The sequence below is a fragment of the Pseudochaenichthys georgianus genome, chromosome 12 (assembly GCF_902827115.2).
Source record: "Pseudochaenichthys georgianus chromosome 12, fPseGeo1.2, whole genome shotgun sequence".
Classification (NCBI taxonomy): domain Eukaryota; kingdom Metazoa; phylum Chordata; class Actinopteri; order Perciformes; family Channichthyidae; genus Pseudochaenichthys; species Pseudochaenichthys georgianus.
Window position 1 is genome coordinate 2,599,862 of NC_047514.1, and position 22,056 is coordinate 2,621,917.

At 42.1% G+C, this 22,056-nt stretch overlaps 1 protein-coding gene across 2 annotated transcripts in view; it reads right to left on the minus strand.

The window, feature by feature from the left end:
• Positions 1-9,898: 9,898 nt before the first annotated feature.
• The window catches only part of LOC117456452 (cilia- and flagella-associated protein 44), a 35,213-nt gene continuing 23,055 nt past the window's right edge, over positions 9,899-22,056 (minus strand). The window contains exons 25-35 of one of the 2 annotated variants that reach the window (XM_034096345.2): positions 21,163-21,404; positions 20,534-20,768; positions 19,380-19,583; positions 16,951-17,146; positions 16,743-16,853; positions 16,288-16,418; positions 15,989-16,105; positions 15,131-15,332; positions 13,182-13,342; positions 12,676-12,810; positions 9,899-11,620 (exon numbers count right to left, since the gene is read on the minus strand). In XM_034096345.2, coding sequence (XP_033952236.1) covers positions 11,336-11,620; positions 12,676-12,810; positions 13,182-13,342; positions 15,131-15,332; positions 15,989-16,105; positions 16,288-16,418; positions 16,743-16,853; positions 16,951-17,146; positions 19,380-19,583; positions 20,534-20,768; positions 21,163-21,404 — 2,019 coding nt within the window. In that variant the 3' untranslated portion in view covers positions 9,899-11,335. Of the gene's footprint in view, positions 11,621-12,675; positions 12,811-13,181; positions 13,343-15,130; positions 15,333-15,988; positions 16,106-16,287; positions 16,419-16,742; positions 16,857-16,950; positions 17,147-19,379; positions 19,584-20,533; positions 20,769-21,162; positions 21,405-22,056 lie in introns of both variants that reach the window. The other variant, XM_034096344.2, reaches the window with a different exon arrangement.

Consider the following 22,056-nt stretch of genomic DNA (forward strand, 5'->3'; position numbering starts at 1 on the left):
TCCCATAGACCTTCATAATGCCTATTTTAAGGTTAATTTGGCCATTAAAATGCGTTTTGATGTCATTTTATCCGAGTAATGAGTTTTTATTTCTGATTATTTGTGCAGTACATGTACATGATGTTTAGTTTGCTAGTTATGACGAAGATTACTTAATGAATGTGTACACATTCATGGTTGCTAAGGTAGTTGCTATGGATGCTGCAACAGCTCCCAGACCACGTGATCAACAACGATGGCCAACCTTCGTGTTATTCTCGGTGGAAAATGCCTATTTTAAGGTTCATTTGGCCATTAAAATGCTTTTTGATGTCATTTTATGCGAGTAATGAGTTTTTATTTCTGATTATTTGTGCAGTACATGTACATGATATTTAGTTTGCTAGTTATGACGAAGATTACTTCATGAATGCTAACGTTTTTTTGGTGGAAATGTGTTTTTTCACAGCAAAGTCACCCTCTGTACTTGGACTTATTGGGAGAATCTAAAGGCAAGAACATCCCAAATATTCATTTAGGTCTTTATTTTAGACCTTTAGTGTTGCCGTCTGTGAGGAAAATACATGGGGCTCAGAGCCTCGTATTTTTAAAATCTTTTTTTCCTTCTAATTTGTTATTCTTTTCAAAATAACACACTGTTATTTACTCACCAATAACACACAATTATCCTTGCTTTTATTTATTGGTTTAATTCCATAATCTCGGCCTTTTTTGGCGTTCGTCAGGAACTGAATTTCAAAATAAAAATAACCGGAAACAGACGTAGGCCTATAAGGGACATTTCGAGCATCATTGCGATTGTCAACATTTTTTGAGTTTAGGATGGCCGAAGACACTACACTACCCATAATCCCCAGCTATCGTTTAGGACTACAGTCCCGTATTACTCTTCAAGGTCTGGGATTGGATGTTGGAGTGGCAGTGCGCCAAGGTTACAGCGTCAAACAGCTGTTTGAAATGGAACGAAACCACGCCAGACTATCCAAAACTGGAATCGAACGCCCCCCAGAACTACACACTATACTATTGTGTTTCGCAAAATGTTCTATGGGACGTCTCTACTGAACGTTTTCGTTTTCCCCACAATTAGAAGTTGCCAGTATTAAACACATTGGTGTTATCAAATGTAAAACATATAATTAATAAATGGGTGAAAATCGCTGTCCATAATGCGCAGGGGCCGAAGCAACTAGCTTCAGGATCAATAATATCGAAATGACTGGAGAGAGGCGAGCTCTTCTTTGGAGGCCGTTGCATTTATTTAGTTCTTCTTGTTACACAAAATACTTGACAGACCTATATTTTCTGCTGCTTCGTTTTACTTCCAGAAACATAAAAACGCTCGCTCACTCGATGCAGAAGGAGAGAGGATGAAAGGGAAACAGCTGCTGCCTTTAAACTGATGTTCTTCTTATCGTGATATGATACAGGACATGCTCAGTGACTCAGCCATTAAAGAGCTGCTTGGAAACAATTATATCCAGTCAAAATGAAAACAGCAGTTGTGTATGCTATTTGTTAAAATAATTGAATAAATAATTCTATTAATGTGTGTATTTTGCATTTGTATCCTGCTTTTACACATAGTAAATCTAAATGCAACACATGACTTTGTTTGTGTACATAAAAATATATGTACTGAGAATATTTGGTATATTTTTGACGTGTCTCAAACAGCTACAATTATATTTTCATTCATCACAGGTTAAAGTATATTATAATTCTGACAATTGCAATCAGTATATATATTTCAATTGGTCCTGGAATGAAACAGGAAACAAATACACATTTCTGAAATATAAATTGTGACACTGTCCCAGGAAAGTTAATGATCCAGTTCATCAGTTGTCTGAGTGCGATATACAGGTTAACAGTTTCAAACACATCATTTGTTAATTTCAGATTATACTCTGACATTAGATCCACACAGATATCATATGGAACACATCTTCATCACATGGGAAGTCCTTGAACACACACTCATCAAGGCAGACTTGAACTTTCTCCAGGTCCACGTGGTGCAAACAATCTCTGCCTCCATACAGATGAGGGACTGCATGCAATATGGAGGGACGTCCATGTGGTGATCGTGAGTTATGGACTTGACGGACTCTGTGATTGTTCCAAGTCAATGCAACCTCATTAAGTTTTTCCTAGGAGGCAAATAATATTCAGTCAAATAGAATGTATACAAATACTGGGCAGTGGTGATTACTGCCTTAGTCAAGTAGTCCTGACCCATGGTTTGTTATATTTGTGAGATTGGTCTTCTAGTTGTACTATGGTAGGTTGGCACAATCATATTATACCTGTAAAATGTAAATTGCAGCAGTGCAACTAATGTTATATCTTAACAGCTATAAAAATGTGGTGGATAAACCCGAAAATAAAAATTCTTAAGTATCTGCTTATTTGACACAGCTACTCTGAATACCCACATATTTTTGTTAGCCAGAAACAATAACTTATTATTCACTCTCTCCACGGAAAACAGGCAATTTCTATTTTACACATGGTCATTTGTGGCTCTTTAAAAATATTCACCATATTCAACATGTATTTATTTCATAATGTGACAAGTACCTGTATTATTTGTAGAAAGCAGAACTGGATCACTGGACATACTCACTTCGCAAGGTCAGCCACCATCGTTCAATACGCTGGTTTCCAGTGCTTGGACCAAAGGTTACATTGTCTGTTTCAGCTTGGTTCTCAGAAAAATGCAAAAACTTCTGCATTTCAGCCATATGGCCATTTTCTGTTCCTAAATCAAGTCTGAGTCTGGCAGGGCACCCACCAGCATTGATAACAGCATCAATAAAGTATTCAGCGATGATCTTCGGGTCTTTGTTTGTTTTGCAAGCTTCAAGCGATATCATCTTTCTGGAAAACCCGTCAATGCATCCACTGATTGCAATTCCAAATGGCTTAAGCTTGTTGTAACCATCAATGTGCCATACATAGTTTGGACCACAGCTGTGGTAGATGCGCCTTCGCAGTCTGTTTCTTGACTTCAGATCAACACCTTCACCATCCAATAACTGTAGCAGTATTCACACTGTTTCTCTGTCAGTCACAATTCCATGTAGCCAACATTTTTTGGTGCATCCATCTGTAACCATGACACTGACCAGATGTTTCCAGTTGCTGTTCAATGAAGATTGCCACCTCAGCCACATCGGTTTTATTCTTTCGACGCCAGAGCTGCTTCTTGCTTAAAATCCTTTCAAGGGTGCGTTTGCTTAGTACAACTCCATGTGAATCAGCAAGCAAATTAAGTATGTCATCTGTTGTAAATCCACCTTTAAAGTAGTCCTCAATGTTCGCACAATCCATTTCCGTGTCAAGATAAATAGGAGAACTCGAGCCAAAGAGCTGCTAGTTTGTCTGTTTTGACAAAGTATCTCATAATGACTTTTTATCTCATAATTATGACTTTTTATCTCATTATTTCGACTTTCTTATCTCATTATTTAGACTTTTATTTTTAATGACTTTTCATGGGGATTTTATTTGTTCAAGTGGGCTTCCATAGGCTTCCATAGTGGACCAACGTAGTTATTACACGTTTTTGTATGTGACTGCTGGTACATTAGCCTACGCCCATGATAAATAAATGATAAATAAACGTATGCATTAGCCACCACCTTAGTTAAATATATTTGTTTTTGGCTAAGCTCTGTAAAGTCGAGGCACTGGCAGCTTAGTCATTTGTTCATCACCACTCACCTTCAAACAAGCCAAGAAAAGCCGGAATAACATGGGACTGTAAGGTGGGAGGAGCTGCTACCTGTCTGTCTGAGGTGACTGCCGATGACTGTCCGCACCGCTGTGCTGATGTTCAGGTGTATATCAGTGTGTAGTGTCTCTACTTTAAAGAGTCCTCTCCTGCTGATGTTCAGGTGTATATCAGTATGTAGTGTCTCTACTTTAAAGAGTCCTCTCCTGCTGATGTTCAGGTGTATATCAGTGTGTAGTGTCTCTACTTTAAAGAGTCCTCTCCTGCTGATGTTCAGGTATATATCAGTGTGTAGTGTCTCTACTTTAAAGAGTCCTCTCCTGCTGATGTTCAGGTGTATATCAGTATGTAGTGTCTCTACTTTAAAGAGTCCTCTCCTGCTGATGTTCAGGTGAATATCAGTATGTACTGTCTCTACTTTAAAGAGTCCTCTCCTGCTGATGTTCAGGTGAATATCAGTATGTAGTGTCTCTACTTTAAAGAGTCCTCTCCTGCTGATGTTCAGGTATATATCAGTGTGTAGTGTCTCTACTTTAAAGAGTCCTCTCCTGCTGATGTCCAGGTATATATCAGTGTGTAGTGTCTCTACTTTAAAGAGTCCTCTCCTGCTGATGTTCAGGTGTATATCAGTATGTCTCTACTTTAAAGAGTCCTCTCCTGCTGATGTTCAGGTGTATATCAGTGTGTAGTGTCTCTACTTTAAAGAGTCCTCTCCTGCTGATGTTCAGGTGTATATCAGTGTGTAGTGTCTCTACTTTAAAGAGTCCTCTCCTGCTGATGTTCAGGTGTATATCAGTATGTAGTGTCTCTACTTTAAAGAGTCCTCTCCTGCTGATGTCCAGGTATATATCAGTGTGTAGTGTCTCTACTTTAAAGAGTCCTCTCCTGCTGATGTTCAGGTGTATATCAGGATGTAGTGTCTCTACTTTAAAGAGTCCTCTCCTGCTGATGTTCAGGTGTATATCAGTATGTCTCTACTTTAAAGAGTCCTCTCCTGCTGATGTTCAGGTGTATATCAGTGTGTAGTGTCTCTACTTTAAAGAGTCCTCTCCTGCTGATGTTCAGGTATATATCAGTGTGTAGTGTCTCTACTTTAAAGAGTCCTCTCCTGCTGATGTCCAGGTATATATCAGTGTGTAGTGTCTCTACTTTAAAGAGTCCTCTCCTGCTGATGTTCAGGTGTATATCAGTATGTCTCTACTTTAAAGAGTCCTCTCCTGCTGATGTTCAGGTGTATATCAGTGTGTAGTGTCTCTACTTTAAAGAGTCCTCTCCTGCTGATGTTCAGGTGTATATCAGTGTGTAGTGTCTCTACTTTAAAGAGTCCTCTCCTGCTGATGTTCAGGTGTATATCAGTATGTAGTGTCTCTACTTTAAAGAGTCCTCTCCTGCTGATGTCCAGGTATATATCAGTGTGTAGTGTCTCTACTTTAAAGAGTCCTCTCCTGCTGATGTTCAGGTGTATATCAGGATGTAGTGTCTCTACTTTAAAGAGTCCTCTCCTGCTGATGTTCAGGTGTATATCAGTATGTCTCTACTTTAAAGAGTCCTCTCCTGCTGATGTTCAGGTGTATATCAGTGTGTAGTGTCTCTACTTTAAAGAGTCCTCTCCTGCTGATGTTCAGGTGTATATCAGTATGTAGTGTCTCTACTTTAAAGAGTCCTCTCCTGCTGATGTCCAGGTATATATCAGTGTGTAGTGTCTCTACTTTAAAGAGTCCTCTCCTGCTGATGTTCAGGTGTATATCAGGATGTAGTGTCTCTACTTTAAAGAGTCCTCTCCTGCTGATGTTCAGGTGTATATCAGTATGTCTCTACTTTAAAGAGTCCTCTCCTGCTGATGTTCAGGTGTATATCAAGATGTAGTGTCTCTACTTTAAAGAGTCCTCTCCTGCTGATGTTCAGGTGTATATCAGTGTGTAGTGTCTCTACTTTAAAGAGTCCTCTCCTGCTGATGTTTAGGTGTATATCAGTATGCAGTGTCTCTACTTTAAAGAGTCCTCTCCTGCTGATGTTCAGGTGTATATCAGTGTGTAGTGTCTCTACTTTAAAGAGTCCTCTCCTGCTGATGTTCAGGTGTATATCAGTATGTAGTGTCTCTACTTTAAAGAGTCCTCTCCTGCTGATGTTCAGGTGTATATCAGTGTGTAGTGTCTCTACTTTAAAGAGTCCTCTCCTGCTGATGTTCAGGTATATATCAGTGTGTAGTGTCTCTACTTTAAAGAGTCCTCTCCTGCTGATGTTCAGGTGTATATCAGTATGTAGTGTCTCTACTTTAAAGAGTCCTCTCCTGCTGATGTTCAGGTGAATATCAGTATGTACTGTCTCTACTTTAAAGAGTCCTCTCCTGCTGATGTTCAGGTATATATCAGTGTGTAGTGTCTCTACTTTAAAGAGTCCTCTCCTGCTGATGTCCAGGTATATATCAGTGTGTAGTGTCTCTACTTTAAAGAGTCCTCTCCTGCTGATGTTCAGGTGTATATCAGTATGTCTCTACTTTAAAGAGTCCTCTCCTGCTGATGTTCAGGTGTATATCAGTGTGTAGTGTCTCTACTTTAAAGAGTCCTCTCCTGCTGATGTTCAGGTGTATATCAGTGTGTAGTGTCTCTACTTTAAAGAGTCCTCTCCTGCTGATGTTCAGGTGTATATCAGTATGTAGTGTCTCTACTTTAAAGAGTCCTCTCCTGCTGATGTCCAGGTATATATCAGTATGTAGTGTCTCTACTTTAAAGAGTCCTCTCCTGCTGATGTTCAGGTGAATATCAGTATGTACTGTCTCTACTTTAAAGAGTCCTCTCCTGCTGATGTTCAGGTGAATATCAGTATGTAGTGTCTCTACTTTAAAGAGTCCTCTCCTGCTGATGTTCAGGTATATATCAGTGTGTAGTGTCTCTACTTTAAAGAGTCCTCTCCTGCTGATGTCCAGGTATATATCAGTGTGTAGTGTCTCTACTTTAAAGAGTCCTCTCCTGCTGATGTTCAGGTGTATATCAGTATGTCTCTACTTTAAAGAGTCCTCTCCTGCTGATGTTCAGGTGTATATCAGTGTGTAGTGTCTCTACTTTAAAGAGTCCTCTCCTGCTGATGTTCAGGTGTATATCAGTGTGTAGTGTCTCTACTTTAAAGAGTCCTCTCCTGCTGATGTTCAGGTGTATATCAGTATGTAGTGTCTCTACTTTAAAGAGTCCTCTCCTGCTGATGTCCAGGTATATATCAGTGTGTAGTGTCTCTACTTTAAAGAGTCCTCTCCTGCTGATGTTCAGGTGTATATCAGGATGTAGTGTCTCTACTTTAAAGAGTCCTCTCCTGCTGATGTTCAGGTGTATATCAGTATGTCTCTACTTTAAAGAGTCCTCTCCTGCTGATGTGCAGGTGTATATCAGTGTGTAGTGTCTCTACTTTAAAGAGTCCTCTCCTGCTGATGTTCAGGTGTATATCAGTGTGTAGTGTCTCTACTTTAAAGAGTCCTCTCCTGCTGATGTTCAGGTGTATATCAGTATGTAGTGTCTCTACTTTAAAGAGTCCTCTCCTGCTGATGTCCAGGTATATATCAGTGTGTAGTGTCTCTACTTTAAAGAGTCCTCTCCTGCTGATGTTCAGGTGTATATCAGGATGTAGTGTCTCTACTTTAAAGAGTCCTCTCCTGCTGATGTTCAGGTGTATATCAGGATGTAGTGTCTCTACTTTAAAGAGTCCTCTCCTGCTGATGTTCAGGTGTATATCAGTGTGTAGTGTCTCTACTTTAAAGAGTCCTCTCCTGCTGATGTTTAGGTGTATATCAGTATGCAGTGTCTCTACTTTAAAGAGTCCTCTCCTGCTGATGTTCAGGTGTATATCAGTGTGTAGTGTCTCTACTTTAAAGAGTCCTCTCCTGCTGATGTTCAGGTGTATATCAGTATGTAGTGTCTCTACTTTAAAGAGTCCTCTCCTGCTGATGTTCAGGTGTATATCAGGATGTAGTGTCTTTACTTTAAAGAGTCCTCTCCTGCTGATGTTCAGGTGTATATCAGTGTGTAGTGTCTCTACTTTAAAGATTCCTCTCCTGCTGATGTTCAGGTGTATATCAGTATGCAGTGTCTCTACTTTAAAGAGTCCTCTCCTGCTGATGTTCAGGTGTATATCAGTAATGGAGCATCCACACAGCAGCGTGCGTTGATGCTTGGAGGTGGGCGTGTCTGAAGCTTGGGGATTTTTTGCGAGCAACACGACCAACAACCAATCACATGAATCTCCCGCCCCCGACATACAAAGCAAGAGCAATGTTAAAACGAAGTAAACTGGGTATAAACTCCCCAAACAGGCGAAAACCTACCAGTTTCACCCACTGTCTCTGCCACCTCCCTCCATGACTCGCTCCTCCGGTTTGTATCCCGGTAGATGAACAGAGACTGATCATTCAGCACCGGGTGATTCTCTACCGCTATAATTAATTTTCCCTCCATTTTTTGGAATATGAGGAAATGACCTGCGTAGTCTCTCCCAGCATACAAGCGGTTTGATTGGCTCGCGCTTGTACTGGCAGATTTGCATAAACGGGATTTCATTGGCTGACGCTTCTGCCGAGGCGCCAAAAGTTGAACATTGTTCAACTTTTGAAGCGAGCAAAGCCAGCAACGCTCCACGTCGCATCCCACAATGCAGTTCAGCTAAAAGTGACGTCACCCCATTCAAAGTGAATGGGCAGATGCGTTGAAGCTTCAACGCATCTGCCCATTCACTTTGAATGGGGTGACATCACGCTTCACACACACACACACACACACACACACACACACACACACACACACACACACACACACACACACACACACACACACACACACACACACACACACACACACACACACACACACACACACACAGCGTGACTCCGGTCAGGTAGAGACCGGTCTCAAGTCAGCACCGCTGCAGACTCGCTGTTTGAGGGCTTGATAGCTCACTCCCCCTCCACACTCGTTGCTTTGGAACAGCCCTCAATATGGCGGACCCTCCGCGTGAACGCGCAAACGGAGGGGTAGTAGGGGTAGGGTGTATAGGGGCGGTTTGGGAATGGGCCTTTTTAAAATGCGTGTTTTCTAAATGTAGCTTGGCTAAGCTAACGTTGTATATGCTCCGACCGTCCACACTCACAACAACGGCCTATACAGACATAAACAAACCAGCGACTGTATTCGCCATGACACAGGCAGTCTGTGGTTTGTACTTGTTTAACTTTTGTCTAGTTTCTGAACAGATATGAAGAGCTGTGAGTTCTGAGTGCTAAGAGCTAACGGCTGTTGTTTTTTGGGGCGCTCATTGAAAAAAAAAAAACTATTATTAAGAATTTGTTGGTATTTATTTGAGATACATTACGTTTTTTATGAATCGAACAACAGAAAAATAATCGTTAGATTAGTCGACTAATCGATAAAATAATCGCCCGATTAATCGTTTTCAAAATAATCGTTTCCCCCCAGCACTAGATCATGGTGACGATAAGTCTGGTTAACATCAGTGTTGTTCACATTGAGTTTTTCATAAATCGTTTGAAGAACTAAGTTGAACCAATGCTGCTTTGTTGATTTCCTGATATAAGCCTCTCCCATTGTAATACACATGTACTAAATCTGATGAAATGTATTATATAGTTTTTTATTATAAAATCTTCACTATACCTATCAACAGGAGACACATGATGAGATTGTCAAAATTATGGTGAAAGCCCCAAAGTATTTAAATCAAATGCAATATTTTTTAACCTAACATTTTAAATGCATTGTATATGTCTTCTTCATACTTGCATTTTAAAGTTAAACTGTTATGCAGGCTGAAATGAAAAAAGCTTATGATTGCTGTTCTTTATTATTAATTGTGCTTTTCAGTTTCGTTATAACACAAAGCCTTGACTGAATGGAAAAGTACTGCAGGCTTTTCTTTCAGCAGAAATCACCAGACGAGGTGGAATTTCCATAGACTGTTACTAAACAGGAAGCCAGAGCCACACCCACTTACCGTAGGGCCACACTTCATATACAGACACATGAATCCAAAGGGATCGAGGAAACCTGAAACCAATCCTAAAGCCTGTTGTAAATAAAGCTATTGTTGGTTACAGGGTCATAGTAAGTACAACTTTATTTATATAGCACCCTTCTCAACACGTATGTACAAAGTGCTTTACAGTACAGTACACAATTCACAGTACAACTATAACATGTAGAATAAAAGGCATAAAACAACAGCAGGTAATACATACGATAAAACACCAATAAAAGACAGCCACTAACTCACCTCCTCCTCCGACGACCCAAAGGCCTGTCTGAAGAGGTGGGTCTTTGTACTCTTCATGCTGGCAAACTGGCAAAGTAGGATGGCTTATAGAATATAATCGTTATTGGGTACACATTGCCTTTCTACTGTGAAAAGTGAAAATGATGCTGTGAAAAAGGTCTCTTCATCACGTCTTTGACTTCATCATTTTGCCAACAACTGATCAGATGTGGCCGTTTTCTCCTGAAGGACAAAATAATCGATATGATGTATCACCAGGTGTTTCCATTGGTTTATGTTTCCCTGGGTGAAAGGTAGTTGGTGCACCTGTTTCTTCGGGGGTCCTGCCAACTCCATGTCCTGTTTCGTCTGGGGTTCCGCTGAGGGTCCTGCCAACTCTGTCCTGTCCTGTTGGGGGTCCTGCCAACTCTGTGTCCCGTCCTGTTGGGGGTCCCGCCATCACCTGCTCCGCTGGGGTTCCTGCCACCACCATGTCCTGTCCCGTTGGGGGTCCCGCCGACACCATGTCCTGTCCTGTTGGAGGTCCCGTCGACACCTGTTCCCCCGGGGTTCCTGCCAACACCTTGTCTTGTCCTGTTGTGGGTCCCGCCGACTCCATGTCCTGTCCTGTTGGAGGTCCCGTCGACACCTGTTCCCCCGGGGTTCCTGCCAACACCTTGTCTTGTCCTGTTGTGGGTTCCTGCCAACACCATGTCCTGTCCTGTTGGGGGTCCCGAGCCTTAGCCGCTTCTCGAACTCTGCCTTGCCCCCGGGCCGTCAGCACGAGTCCCCCTCCTCAAACTCTGCCTTGCCCCCGGGCCATCCGCCCGAGACCCCTTCTGGGTCCTCTGCCATGTACTCAGGCTGTCAGCCCAAACCCGTCCTCCGGACACCCTCCACCCACCGTTCTGGAAATGTTGGACAGTGTTTTGTTTTAAGGGAGACCTGGAATCCGTCCCCTGAGGGGGCGCTTATGTCATGATTTGGGTTTTGTGTGTTTTAGGTTTATTTTCAGTTTCAGTTTTTAGACTCGTTTCTTGTTTTTACCCTATATTGTGTGTATACTGTTGTACAACAGTATGACCGACCCGATGTGTGAAGTCCACTGATGAACAGTTGTCGAAGGAATTGAGGAGGAACGGACATACAGACAGAGACTCCTTTTTCATTCATGTTAGCTTAGCTGAGGATGACGTGATAGGAAAAGTCGTGGGGTCAATAATATAAAAAGGTTTGCACTGAGCAGCTTTTTCAAAAACAAACATAAAAGCCAGAAAACCGAAGTATTTTTTAATCTTCAGAACAATAATTTATAAGAAAGTGCTTTTACTGTTACTAAGCAGAGTGTTAGTAATTGACTCCCTGTCTGCTGGCGTCTGGTGCTTTAACCTGGCTGAGGAGACGCCCCGGTCCTTGTGTCCTGGTTTTGGTGCGTCCTGTGGGGTTGGGCAAGGGGATGATCGGGGGCAGCCGGGCCTGGGCGGGGGGCAGGACCTGGCCTCCTTGACGGGACAGGAGGTCGATCTCTCTCCGGAGCACCTCAGCCTGCTGTGATTGTGTCTTCACCAGCTGCTGGAGCCTCTGGATATCTGCCTGGTCCACACCGCTCCTGTAGTCCTGGGACTTGTTGCCCTGGATACGCACAAACACATCCCCAAGGTATGAGTGGTGCAATGATGACTGTATTTGAATATTCCGAACCAGAAGTTACCATCGAGAAACCCTATTGGATTTCGATACATCACAGCAAATAATCTTCAAATAATATCCAAATATTATCGTAGACGTTAAGGAGTCTAATTTAGTCAACCGCCTTTTTAAATTGAAGTAAAACAATAACCTATTACATGTAATTACCACAAACAAGACTGGGTGTGATCACTGGGTGTGGATTGTTTCTTGACTGCTCTAGTAAATCATTTTAAAGGTCACATATCATGCTATTTTCAGGCAATAGCATCGGTCTCAGACAGGCCCGCCCCTCCCTACACGCAGATCAGGCCCCACACAGACTGCGTTGGGCCATCAACTTTGCATTAACTTTGCGTGGGGCCACAAGTTGGCCATGTCTATGAAGTGTTTTTCTCAAAATACCAAACGGATCACCCATTCTAGCCATGCTTCATATTGCTCTATTTCACTTCCTGTTACAAAAGCGCTGATTCTGGGTATAAAGCTTTAAAAAAAAGGTGAGTTCCTTTTTATTTCCTGCTTCTTCACATACATGATCTTACAGGTTAGCTCTGAGTGTTAGCGATGCTTGGTAAACAAAGACCATATTACGTCCAAAACAGTCGGGCAACGTTTCTGATAGTGCTGTGGGTCTGCATTACTGATATTACGTCATATCGGACGCAAATCTGGATCAGCTCCGTTGTACTCCCGTTTTTAGAGATTTGGGTACGGAGGAAAGGAGAGAGGGTTTTATTTTCTGACGTAGTTATGTATAAAAGACATCAAAAAGTGCATTTTGCATGATAGGTCCCTTTAATATAACATCTAATAGATCACATGACGCCTCTGCAGATTAGAAAGGGAAATACAATTCTGTGTGTACAGAATGTGTCTCTCTGAATCAGCTTGAAATAAAGCTCAAGGAAAGGGAAGCTTAATACTCCTATACGACAGTGGGGATCCAAGCTTTGTTTGATAATACATATAAAAATAATTGAGTGCACAGAAATTACCATTTTCTTCTGGCTAGCGTTGATTTTACGCTCCAGTTCTCGGTTCTGGTCCATAAGAGTCGTCATGCAGAGGACTCGCTCAGTGTTACACCTGGTCACCTCCATCAAACGGTCACGCGCCTCTTCTACCTTGGCCTAAATAACACACACACACACACAAAACATTTGCATAAAATGAAAAAGATCAATACACTTGAATAACTATATGAAAATGAATGTTATGTTTTGAGAAGATCTTAAACTCCTAAAGAAGGCAGAGATACAGATATCTCACACACAAACACACACTCACACACACACACACACACACACACACACACACACACACACACACACACACACACACACACACACACACACACACACACACACACACACACACACACACACACACACACACACACACACACACACACACACACACACACACACACACACACACACACACACACACACACACACACACACACACACACACACACACACACACACACAGGTCAGCGTACATCCCACTGTTTGATTTCCTTGGCGTATGCAGCTTCTCGGAGGAGTTTCTCCTGCTTGAGCTCCTCCAGCCTCCTGTTCCCTGACAGCGTCTGCAGAGCCTCCAGGTCCACCTCCCTCCCAAACTTCATCATCATCAGTTCGTGGCACTGCTTCTCCAGAACTGCACCAACACACACATCAGTATCTAGTAAGTACATTTCTCTAAGTACAATAAATGATTATTCCACTACAATTTGAAAGCCAATATTGTACACCACGAAATGTATTTGACAATTCGAGTTACTTTACGGATTCAGATCAATAGCCAATACTAATATAAATAAAACAATAAATGAACACATAGAATTATAGGTTAAGATATCCAGCAGCAGTAAAGTTAAATTATTAAATTAGCTCCACCTTGACGAGCTGTAATAGACACACTAATGCAGCAATAATCATCTAACGAGTCATTTAATATACATAATTCTGAAAAGTACCATTACGTATGATGAGTACTTTGCTTTGAAAAATCTTGTGTCAGCTGAATTGAATGGCTTTTAAGTGCATTTTACAACTTTGAGGACCTGATGATTTAAACAAGGGCTCTTCAAGTTTTTGTACTGGGAAGTTGGATTATGTTGTTTTTTTAAATACGCTGAATAACGGATGTTTCTTTCCCAATGTAAGCCAATGGGAAAGGATCTTTTTGGACCCATTGATGTCACGGACTGACCAGAAGTTGTAGTACCGTGGTTTGGCCACTAAGACAATTAGCTTCAACGCCTAGCGATCTTCCTGTAGGTTTGGTCCAAGCCCCCAGGAAGTGCCCGGACTCTGTGCCCAACATTCGTAGTGTCCAAACGGCGGTACTGCAACTTTCGTGAAGTCACCCGGCCCAGAAAGACTTTTTCCCATTGACTAACATGGGGAAAGAAACGTCTGTAAATCAGCGGATACTTTTTTTTAACTAAAGAAACTACCCAGTATGAACTATTGTATTGCCCTTATTAGAATCATTAGGTCCTTAAAGTTGTAAAATGCACTAAAATCCGAATCTAGATTTATTTTCTCTCTCCATTCATTAGCCGCGTTCACACCGGAGTACTTTTGCCCGTACTTTTCCCCTTTAGTTCCGTCAGTACCCCTTATGTTGCGTTCACACCAAAAAGAGTACTTAGTACCGGGAACTTTTACCCCATTTTTAGTGCCTGCTAGAGAGGTGGTACTCTCCTGGGGGGAAAAAGTGCCCCAGTTCTGATTGGCCGGGCGAATTGCAAACCACGGCCCGTAAAACTCTGAAAAGTGTTGTGAAGCCGCCATTGTATTTGTGGCATTAGCATTATTAGCATTATCCCCGCACACCAACGGAGAGAGAATAACTTATGGCAACACAAAAGAAAACATGGGAGCGGTGGAGATGAGGAGGTGTCGGCGTTCTGGCGATTTACTCGGAAGGCTTCAGTAGAAGCTGCTGGGACTCCCAGCAGCTTCTACTGAAGCTAGTCCCCAACTTCGGGGACTTCCGGCCGGGGACTTCCGGCCGGGGACTCCGGGTGGCAGTATACGCCGTGAAGTTGTTTGCGGCCTGCCAGTAAACCCAAAGCAGAAGAAGACGAAGTGACGTCAGCGGCTCATTTGCGTAATCTTCCCTCAGGGAACTTATTCCGGTGTGAACGCGATTGGTACTTAGTGCTCTGGGGTAATAAGTGCCGGGGCACTAAATACTGCATAGTACGCGGTGTGAACGCGGCTATTCTAGTGAGCCGAGAGTGTGTGTTTTGGGGGGCGGGGCTTAAGAGGCGCATGCTCTGTGAGCTCATATACGGGTAATCTGTGACGTTTCGCGCTCTCAAAAGTTGGGCCATTTTGCCTTCTTGCGCCAATGAGCAGCTCTCATAGGAAAGAACGAGACCCCGCCTCCCACGCTGTATCCAGTTCTTATTATACATCCATGGTTTGGGCTTACCCTTGATTTTAACTTTCATGTCCTTGCGGTCATGGGTGAGGCCGACGTACTGCTTGCGTGCATCGATGTACAGATCCTTCTGCTGGTTATTCTCCTCCTGCAGCTGCTTGATGCGATCCTGCAGACGGGTCAGCTCCGTCTTGTCCAGCACCAACGCCGGGCTCTGGTCCGACGGCACTGAGCCGTTAACAACAAACATAATCTGGTGCAGGGTTGGAGAAGGTGGAGGGAAGAGAGGAGGAAATGCAGGAGATGAGAAATTGTAAGGAAGTCAAAATTCCCAACGACTAAATCAACTTTAAACCCGCGTTTCAAAAAAGGGCCTATCAAAAGACACAGGCAGAGTTTTAGCATGAAAGTCCAGGTTTGTCAATTTTCTAAAAAAGAGTCAGTTGATGAAAAACATTTTTATTTTTATTTATGTTTTTGTGTACATCTTTGTGTTTTTTCTGTATTTTTCTGTATATTTTCCGTGTGGGTCTTTGTTTTGTATCACTTATGACTTCAAATAAAAAATATTGAACATGAAAAATGAATAGCACTTCTGTTTGTTAGCAACTCATATTAAAACAAATATCTAATTTTAATGTTCACGTATGAAATGTGCATATCTGAGGATTTAAAATAGAATTTTCATAGTATTTATATTATCAATTAATCATGTGACTCATTTCTAACCAATGGGCATCTTTTACTTGTTTTGGTCCAAACAATCAATCTTTTAATGAAGAAAATAACCAACATATATCAGTTATGAATATAAACTGTTGCGGCCTTAGATTGTGAAATGGATTTAAAATGTGCTTTCAAGTCTGATGACCAGAACCTGTGTTATCTTCACTCTGTTGTTGTGTGTACCTGATGCAGTCGGAGAGGAACCACCACATCCAGCTCGTTTATTTTCTGCTGTTTCTCCCTGTTGACTAACTCCAAGTCGTCCTCTGCTGCCTTCTGACTGCTCTTCACCGATTTCTCCTGCAGAGACAAACACAATGTAACACTATTAACGATTCAAACTGTTGGTGAGGAGATCCATGTTCATATTGTGGCCCAACCTTATACTTCCTGACCTCTAACAACACACAGCAGGGTATGAGAGCACATGGCGATAAGGGAACATGTGAGATGAGACAGAAAGACAGAGAAAATAGTTGGACCTTCTTGACGAGCATGATGCACTCCTTTCTCAGAACCTCAGCACTTTTCTTCTCCTCCACCAGCAGCTCCTCGAGGTCCATCCGACGCTCACGCAGCTGCAGAGTGTTCCCAAACAGCGCCGGCACACAGCCTGAGACACACACAGATTCGTACTTATAGTTAAGCTAAAATTAAACTTTAATCACACTGAAGCACCGCCTCATATCCACTCTGTTTATTCAGCTGAAGTAGGGTTCAGACGTATGGCCTAATATAACATGTACTGTGTTATTTGGTTTGGGTATAATAAGCCTGAATCTAGCGTAACTATAACTTTTAACTATCGGAAACCCTCACATTAAATTATCTAGCTCGCTATCATGGTAGCAAGCTAGATATGTATCCTATATTTATGCTGGAGTTCATCATTTATGATTATTATCTATTCGACATGTTTTACCATCACCACACTGACCTGGAGGGCAAACATTGTCCAGAGCAGCTCCTCCTTCATCTGAGCCGCTGTCAAAATCATCGTCATCATTATCCCAGTCAGAGTCATCATCAGAGTCTTCGTCATTCTGCTCTTCTTCCGTACATGCAAATTCAGATCATAACAGACACATAGTTACACACAAACCATCACGCTTGTTACATTGTACGCTTGTGTTTCTTCCCCTCACCTTCATTCCCAGTCGGTTCCTTTTTCTTAACTCGTTTGATCTTCTTCTTGAAGACTTTGGTCAGAAACTCCTCAAACTTGTTCTCTTCGCCCAGCGATATGTAGAAGGCGGCGTGCAGAGCTTTCTCTCTCTCCTGCAGCTTGACTATGTCAGCTCGCTTCACTTCCAGCTGCTCATTATACTCCTCCAGCTTAGACTGAGGAGAGAGGTACACACCAGATGAGGATCTATTAAAAGGAGCCTATGATTCAAAGCCGTTGACCAATCACAACACAGCTGGCCAGCCAACCAATCAGAGCAGACTGGGCTCTGACAGAGGGTGAACAGAGGTAGAGCTTTTGAACATTAATGCATGGAGACATGTCCCAGTAGAGACACTACTTACTGATATACACCTGAACATCAGCAGGAGAGGACTCTTTAAAGTAGAGACACTACATACTGATATACACCTGAACATCAGCAGGAGAGGACTCTTTAAAGTAGAGACACTACATACTGATATACACCTGAACATCAGCAGGAGAGGACTCTTTAAAGTAGAGACGCTACATACTGATATACACCTGAACATCAGCAGGAGAGGACTCTTTAAAGGAGAGACACTACATACTGATATACACCTGAACATCAGCAGGAGAGGACTCTTTAAAGTAGAGACACTACATACTGATATACACCTTAACATCAGCAGGAGAGGACTCTTTAAAGTAGAGACACTACATACTGATATACACCTGAACATCAGCAGGAGAGGACTCTTTAAAGTAGAGACACTACACACTGATATACACCTGAACATCAGCAGGAGAGGACTCTTTAAAGTAGAGACACTGAATACTGATATACACCTGAACATCAGCAGGAGAGGACTCTTTAAAGTAGAGACACTACACACTGATATACACCTGAACATCAACAGGAGAGGACTCTTTAAAGTAGAGACACTACATACTGATATACACCTTAACATCAGCAGGAGAGGACTCTTTAAAGTAGAGACACTACATACTGATATACACCTGAACATCAGCAGGAGAGGACTCTTTAAAGTAGAGACACTACACACTGATATACACCTGAACATCAGCAGGAGAGGACTCTTTAAAGTAGAGACACTGAATACTGATATACACCTGAACATCAGCAGGAGAGGACTCTTTAAAGTAGAGACACTACACACTGATATACACCTGAACATCAACAGGAGAGGACTCTTTAAAGTAGAGACACTACATACTGATATACACCTGAACATCAGCAGGAGAGGACTCTTTAAAGTAGAGACACTGAATACTGATATACACCTGAACATCAGCAGGAGAGGACTCTTTAAAGTAGAGACACTACACACTGATATACACCTGAACATCAACAGGAGAGGACTCTTTAAAGTAGATACACTACATACTGATATACACCTGAACATCAGCAGGAGAGGACTCTTTAAAGGAGAGACACTACATACTGATATACACGTGGACATCAGCAGGAGAGGACTCTTTAAAGTAGAGTCACTACATACTGATATTCACCTGAACATCAGCAGGAGAGGACTCTTTAAAGTAGAGACACTACACACTGATATACACCTGAACATCAGCAGGAGAGAACTCTTTAAAGTAGAGACACTACATACTGATATACACCTGAACATCGGCAGGAGAGGACTCTTTAAAGGAGAGACACTACCTACTGATATACACCTGAACATCAGCAGGAGAGGACTCTTTAAAGGAGAGACACTACCTACTGATATATACCTGAACATCAGCATGAGAGGACTCTTTAAAGGAGAGACACTACCTACTGATATGAACCTGAACATCAGCAGGAGAGGACTCTTTAAAGGAGAGACACTACCTACTGATATACACCTGAACATCAGCAGGAGAGGACTCTTTAAAGGAGAGACACTACCTACTGATATATACCTGAACATCAGCAGGAGAGGACTCTTTAAAGTAGAGACACTACACACTGATATACACCTGAACATCAGCAGGAGAGGACTCTTTAAAGGAGAGACACTACACACTGATATACACCTGAACATCAGCAGGAGAGGACTCTTTAAAGGAGAGACACTACACACTGATATACACCTGAACATCAGCAGGAGAGGACTCTTTAAAGGAGAGACACTACACACTGATATACACCTGAACATCAGCAGGAGAGGACTCTTTAAAGTAGAGACACTACACACTGATATACACCTGAACATCAGCAGGAGAGGACTCTTTAAAGTAGAGACACTACACACTGATATACACCTGAACATCAGCAGGAGAGGACTCTTTAAAGCATGGTAACAAATGATAGTATATTTTAGAGATAGGTCAACAATATTACATCATTTACTCCAAACAGATAGCTAAAGGGCTACACATGAGAAGATACTCCACATTATTGAAACGGTTTCCCACCGTGATGCTGATCTCCTCCTTCGTGCGTGCGCTGAGGTTCTCCTGCATGCTGCCCTCCCTCCTCTCAAACTCCTTGAGGAGCAGCAGCTCCTGGTAGAGCGTCAGCTCACGGAGGTCGGCCTGCTTCAGCTGCCAATCCAGAAGCAGCTTCTGGTGGCGCAGCAGCACGAGCTCCGCGTCAAACTGCCACACCGAACTCTCTATCTGACGAGGTGAAAGACATCCGCAGAATGTCATATTCTTAAACATTGTCTGTAACATTCGGTACCACTTTACAATAAGACTACCCTTATAAAGGATTCATAAAGGGTTTATAATGAGGTTATTAATTATGTTGTAAACACTTAAAGAACCATTTAGAAACCAGTTCTAACATAGTTGTCATACATCAACACAGGCTCACTATTTGGCAAGATGACTAAGCCTTATATTGGCTACCTAGCTTACTTCGTCTCCTTCATCAGCCAGCATCCTTGGTATCTGTTGTTCACTGAGTTGATTCTCCCTCCTTCCATCTTGATGTTTCTTGGCATCTCTTATGACCATTTATTTACGAGTTACGAACATTTATAGTCGCCAAAAGGGAGCCGTGTTGTAAAGTGTAAAACACATTCCCATTTATTAATGAGTTACTACCGTTTCTAATAAGGCTTAGCAGTACAGATACATGTGGGCTCACTATTTGGCAAGCAACCGGTCACAGTTGCCCTGTTTATCTCATGTCTTATAAAAGCGTATTAATGATGTATAAAGTGTTCACAAGCTAATTAATAAATGACTTACAAACTATTCGTAAACCCTTTATAAGGGTAGTCTTATTGTAAAGCGGAACCTAACATTCTTTTTCTAGAAGATGTTGTTTGTGGTTACACATTTAGGGCTAGACACCCCTGTCTAAAACAATTTTCTTCTTAATGCATCAATATATTTTGAGATGTTGCAAGTGAAAAGAAAACCTCCATATTCACATTACATTACATGTTTGTGTTCAGTATGAAGAGTTCTTCTAAATTCACCATGGGTAAATATTACGAAATGCCTCGCTTGCATTTTCAAACACTGCATACCAGAAAACGTGTAATATATAAAACAATCGCCTTAAAGAGCACACATAATGCTTATTTTCAGATTCTATAATAGACTCCAAAGCAGACCTGCTCCAGCAGAGAGTCCTGCTCGTGCAGCAGTCTGATCTCCTCCTCCCTCCGGAGCTCCTCCTCCAGCTCGCTCAGCTCTGCTCCTTCCTCCTCTTCTTCTTCTTCTTCTTCTTCTCTGGTTACAGATGAAGCTGACTGACTCAGAGTCCCTTCCTCTCTTCCCACCTCCTTCTCCAGCTGCGCCAATATATAGGTGCTGTCCTCCTGCTCGTCCTGCTCCAAGCTCTGCATCCTGTTTAAATATTCTTAAACTATGAATTTGCACTATCCTCCTTTTAATGAACAATTTCATCGTTGTACCTTTAATCTAAATGTCTTTTTTATATGTCTACTCTCTGTCTATGTATTTTACTGGTATCTGTGTGATATCAACTTTCTGTGAAATGTCTATGTGAAGCACTTTGAACTGCACTTGTTGTATGAAAGGTGCTATCCAAAGCATTCAGGAGCTAATGCTCTATTATCTTAGTAATGGGTTCAGGTTCAAACATTTGATATACACAGTCATACATTAAGAAATGTCATCGAAAGATAGACCTTTAAACCAGCTAAGTATAATAGTGTACAATAAATGTTTTGCTGTTTTGTCATTTCGATTTGAACCTGGATCAAACGGGCTGCTGTACCTCTGATCCCTCAGACGACGGTAGCGCTCTAGGGTTGCACGGTTGAACTGCAGCCTCTTCTCGGGGGTCTCCTCTGGTAGTATGGCAGGCAGGGTGGGTGGAGGGCGGTGGAGATGGGCCGGCAGACGCAGCTGCACAGTCAGGACCTGCTGAGTCTGAGAGTGCAGCTGCGACACCAGGCGGACCTTGGAGTCCCGCAGTGCCACGATCCGTTGATTGATCTCCGTCTGCTTCTCACGGATCTGTGGGGACGGACGGACTCACTAACTGAATCTGCTTTGAATGCAACTTAATCTGTCCGTCATACATCAATCCTTCGCTTATTTATATTAGTCTATTTACAATTCGTATTAACAGACAAAGAACACGTCATCGTGAAAATTGCATATGGTAAAAAAAATCACTAATTCATGTAAAATAGTTATATAAGTTAAAGGGAGGATGTGCAATAGAAAGATACAACTACAAATATTCATAAAGATGTAATAAGTTGAAGTTAAAATGTCCAATAAAAGATAAAGTAAAATAGAATGACAATTTGTATTGAAACATAAGAAGTAAAAGGAAGAATGTGCAATAAAAAGACAATGGCTGATGATGATGAAGTGTGTCCTTGTGCTGTATGTGTGTGTGTGTGTGTGTGTGTGTGTGTGTGTGTGTGTGTGTGTGTGTGTGTGTGTGTGTGTGTGTGTGTGTGTGTGTGTGTGTGTGTGTGTGTGTGTGTGTGTGTGTGTCCTAGCATTACTATCATTGTGGGGACCTACATCTGTTCACACAGTCACGTGTGGGGACTCGCCTCCCTCATGGGGACATAAGGGAGGTCTCCATGAGGGGAATCATTCATTTTAGGGTGAAGACTTGGTTAGGTTTAGGCATGTGTTGGTTCTGGTTAAG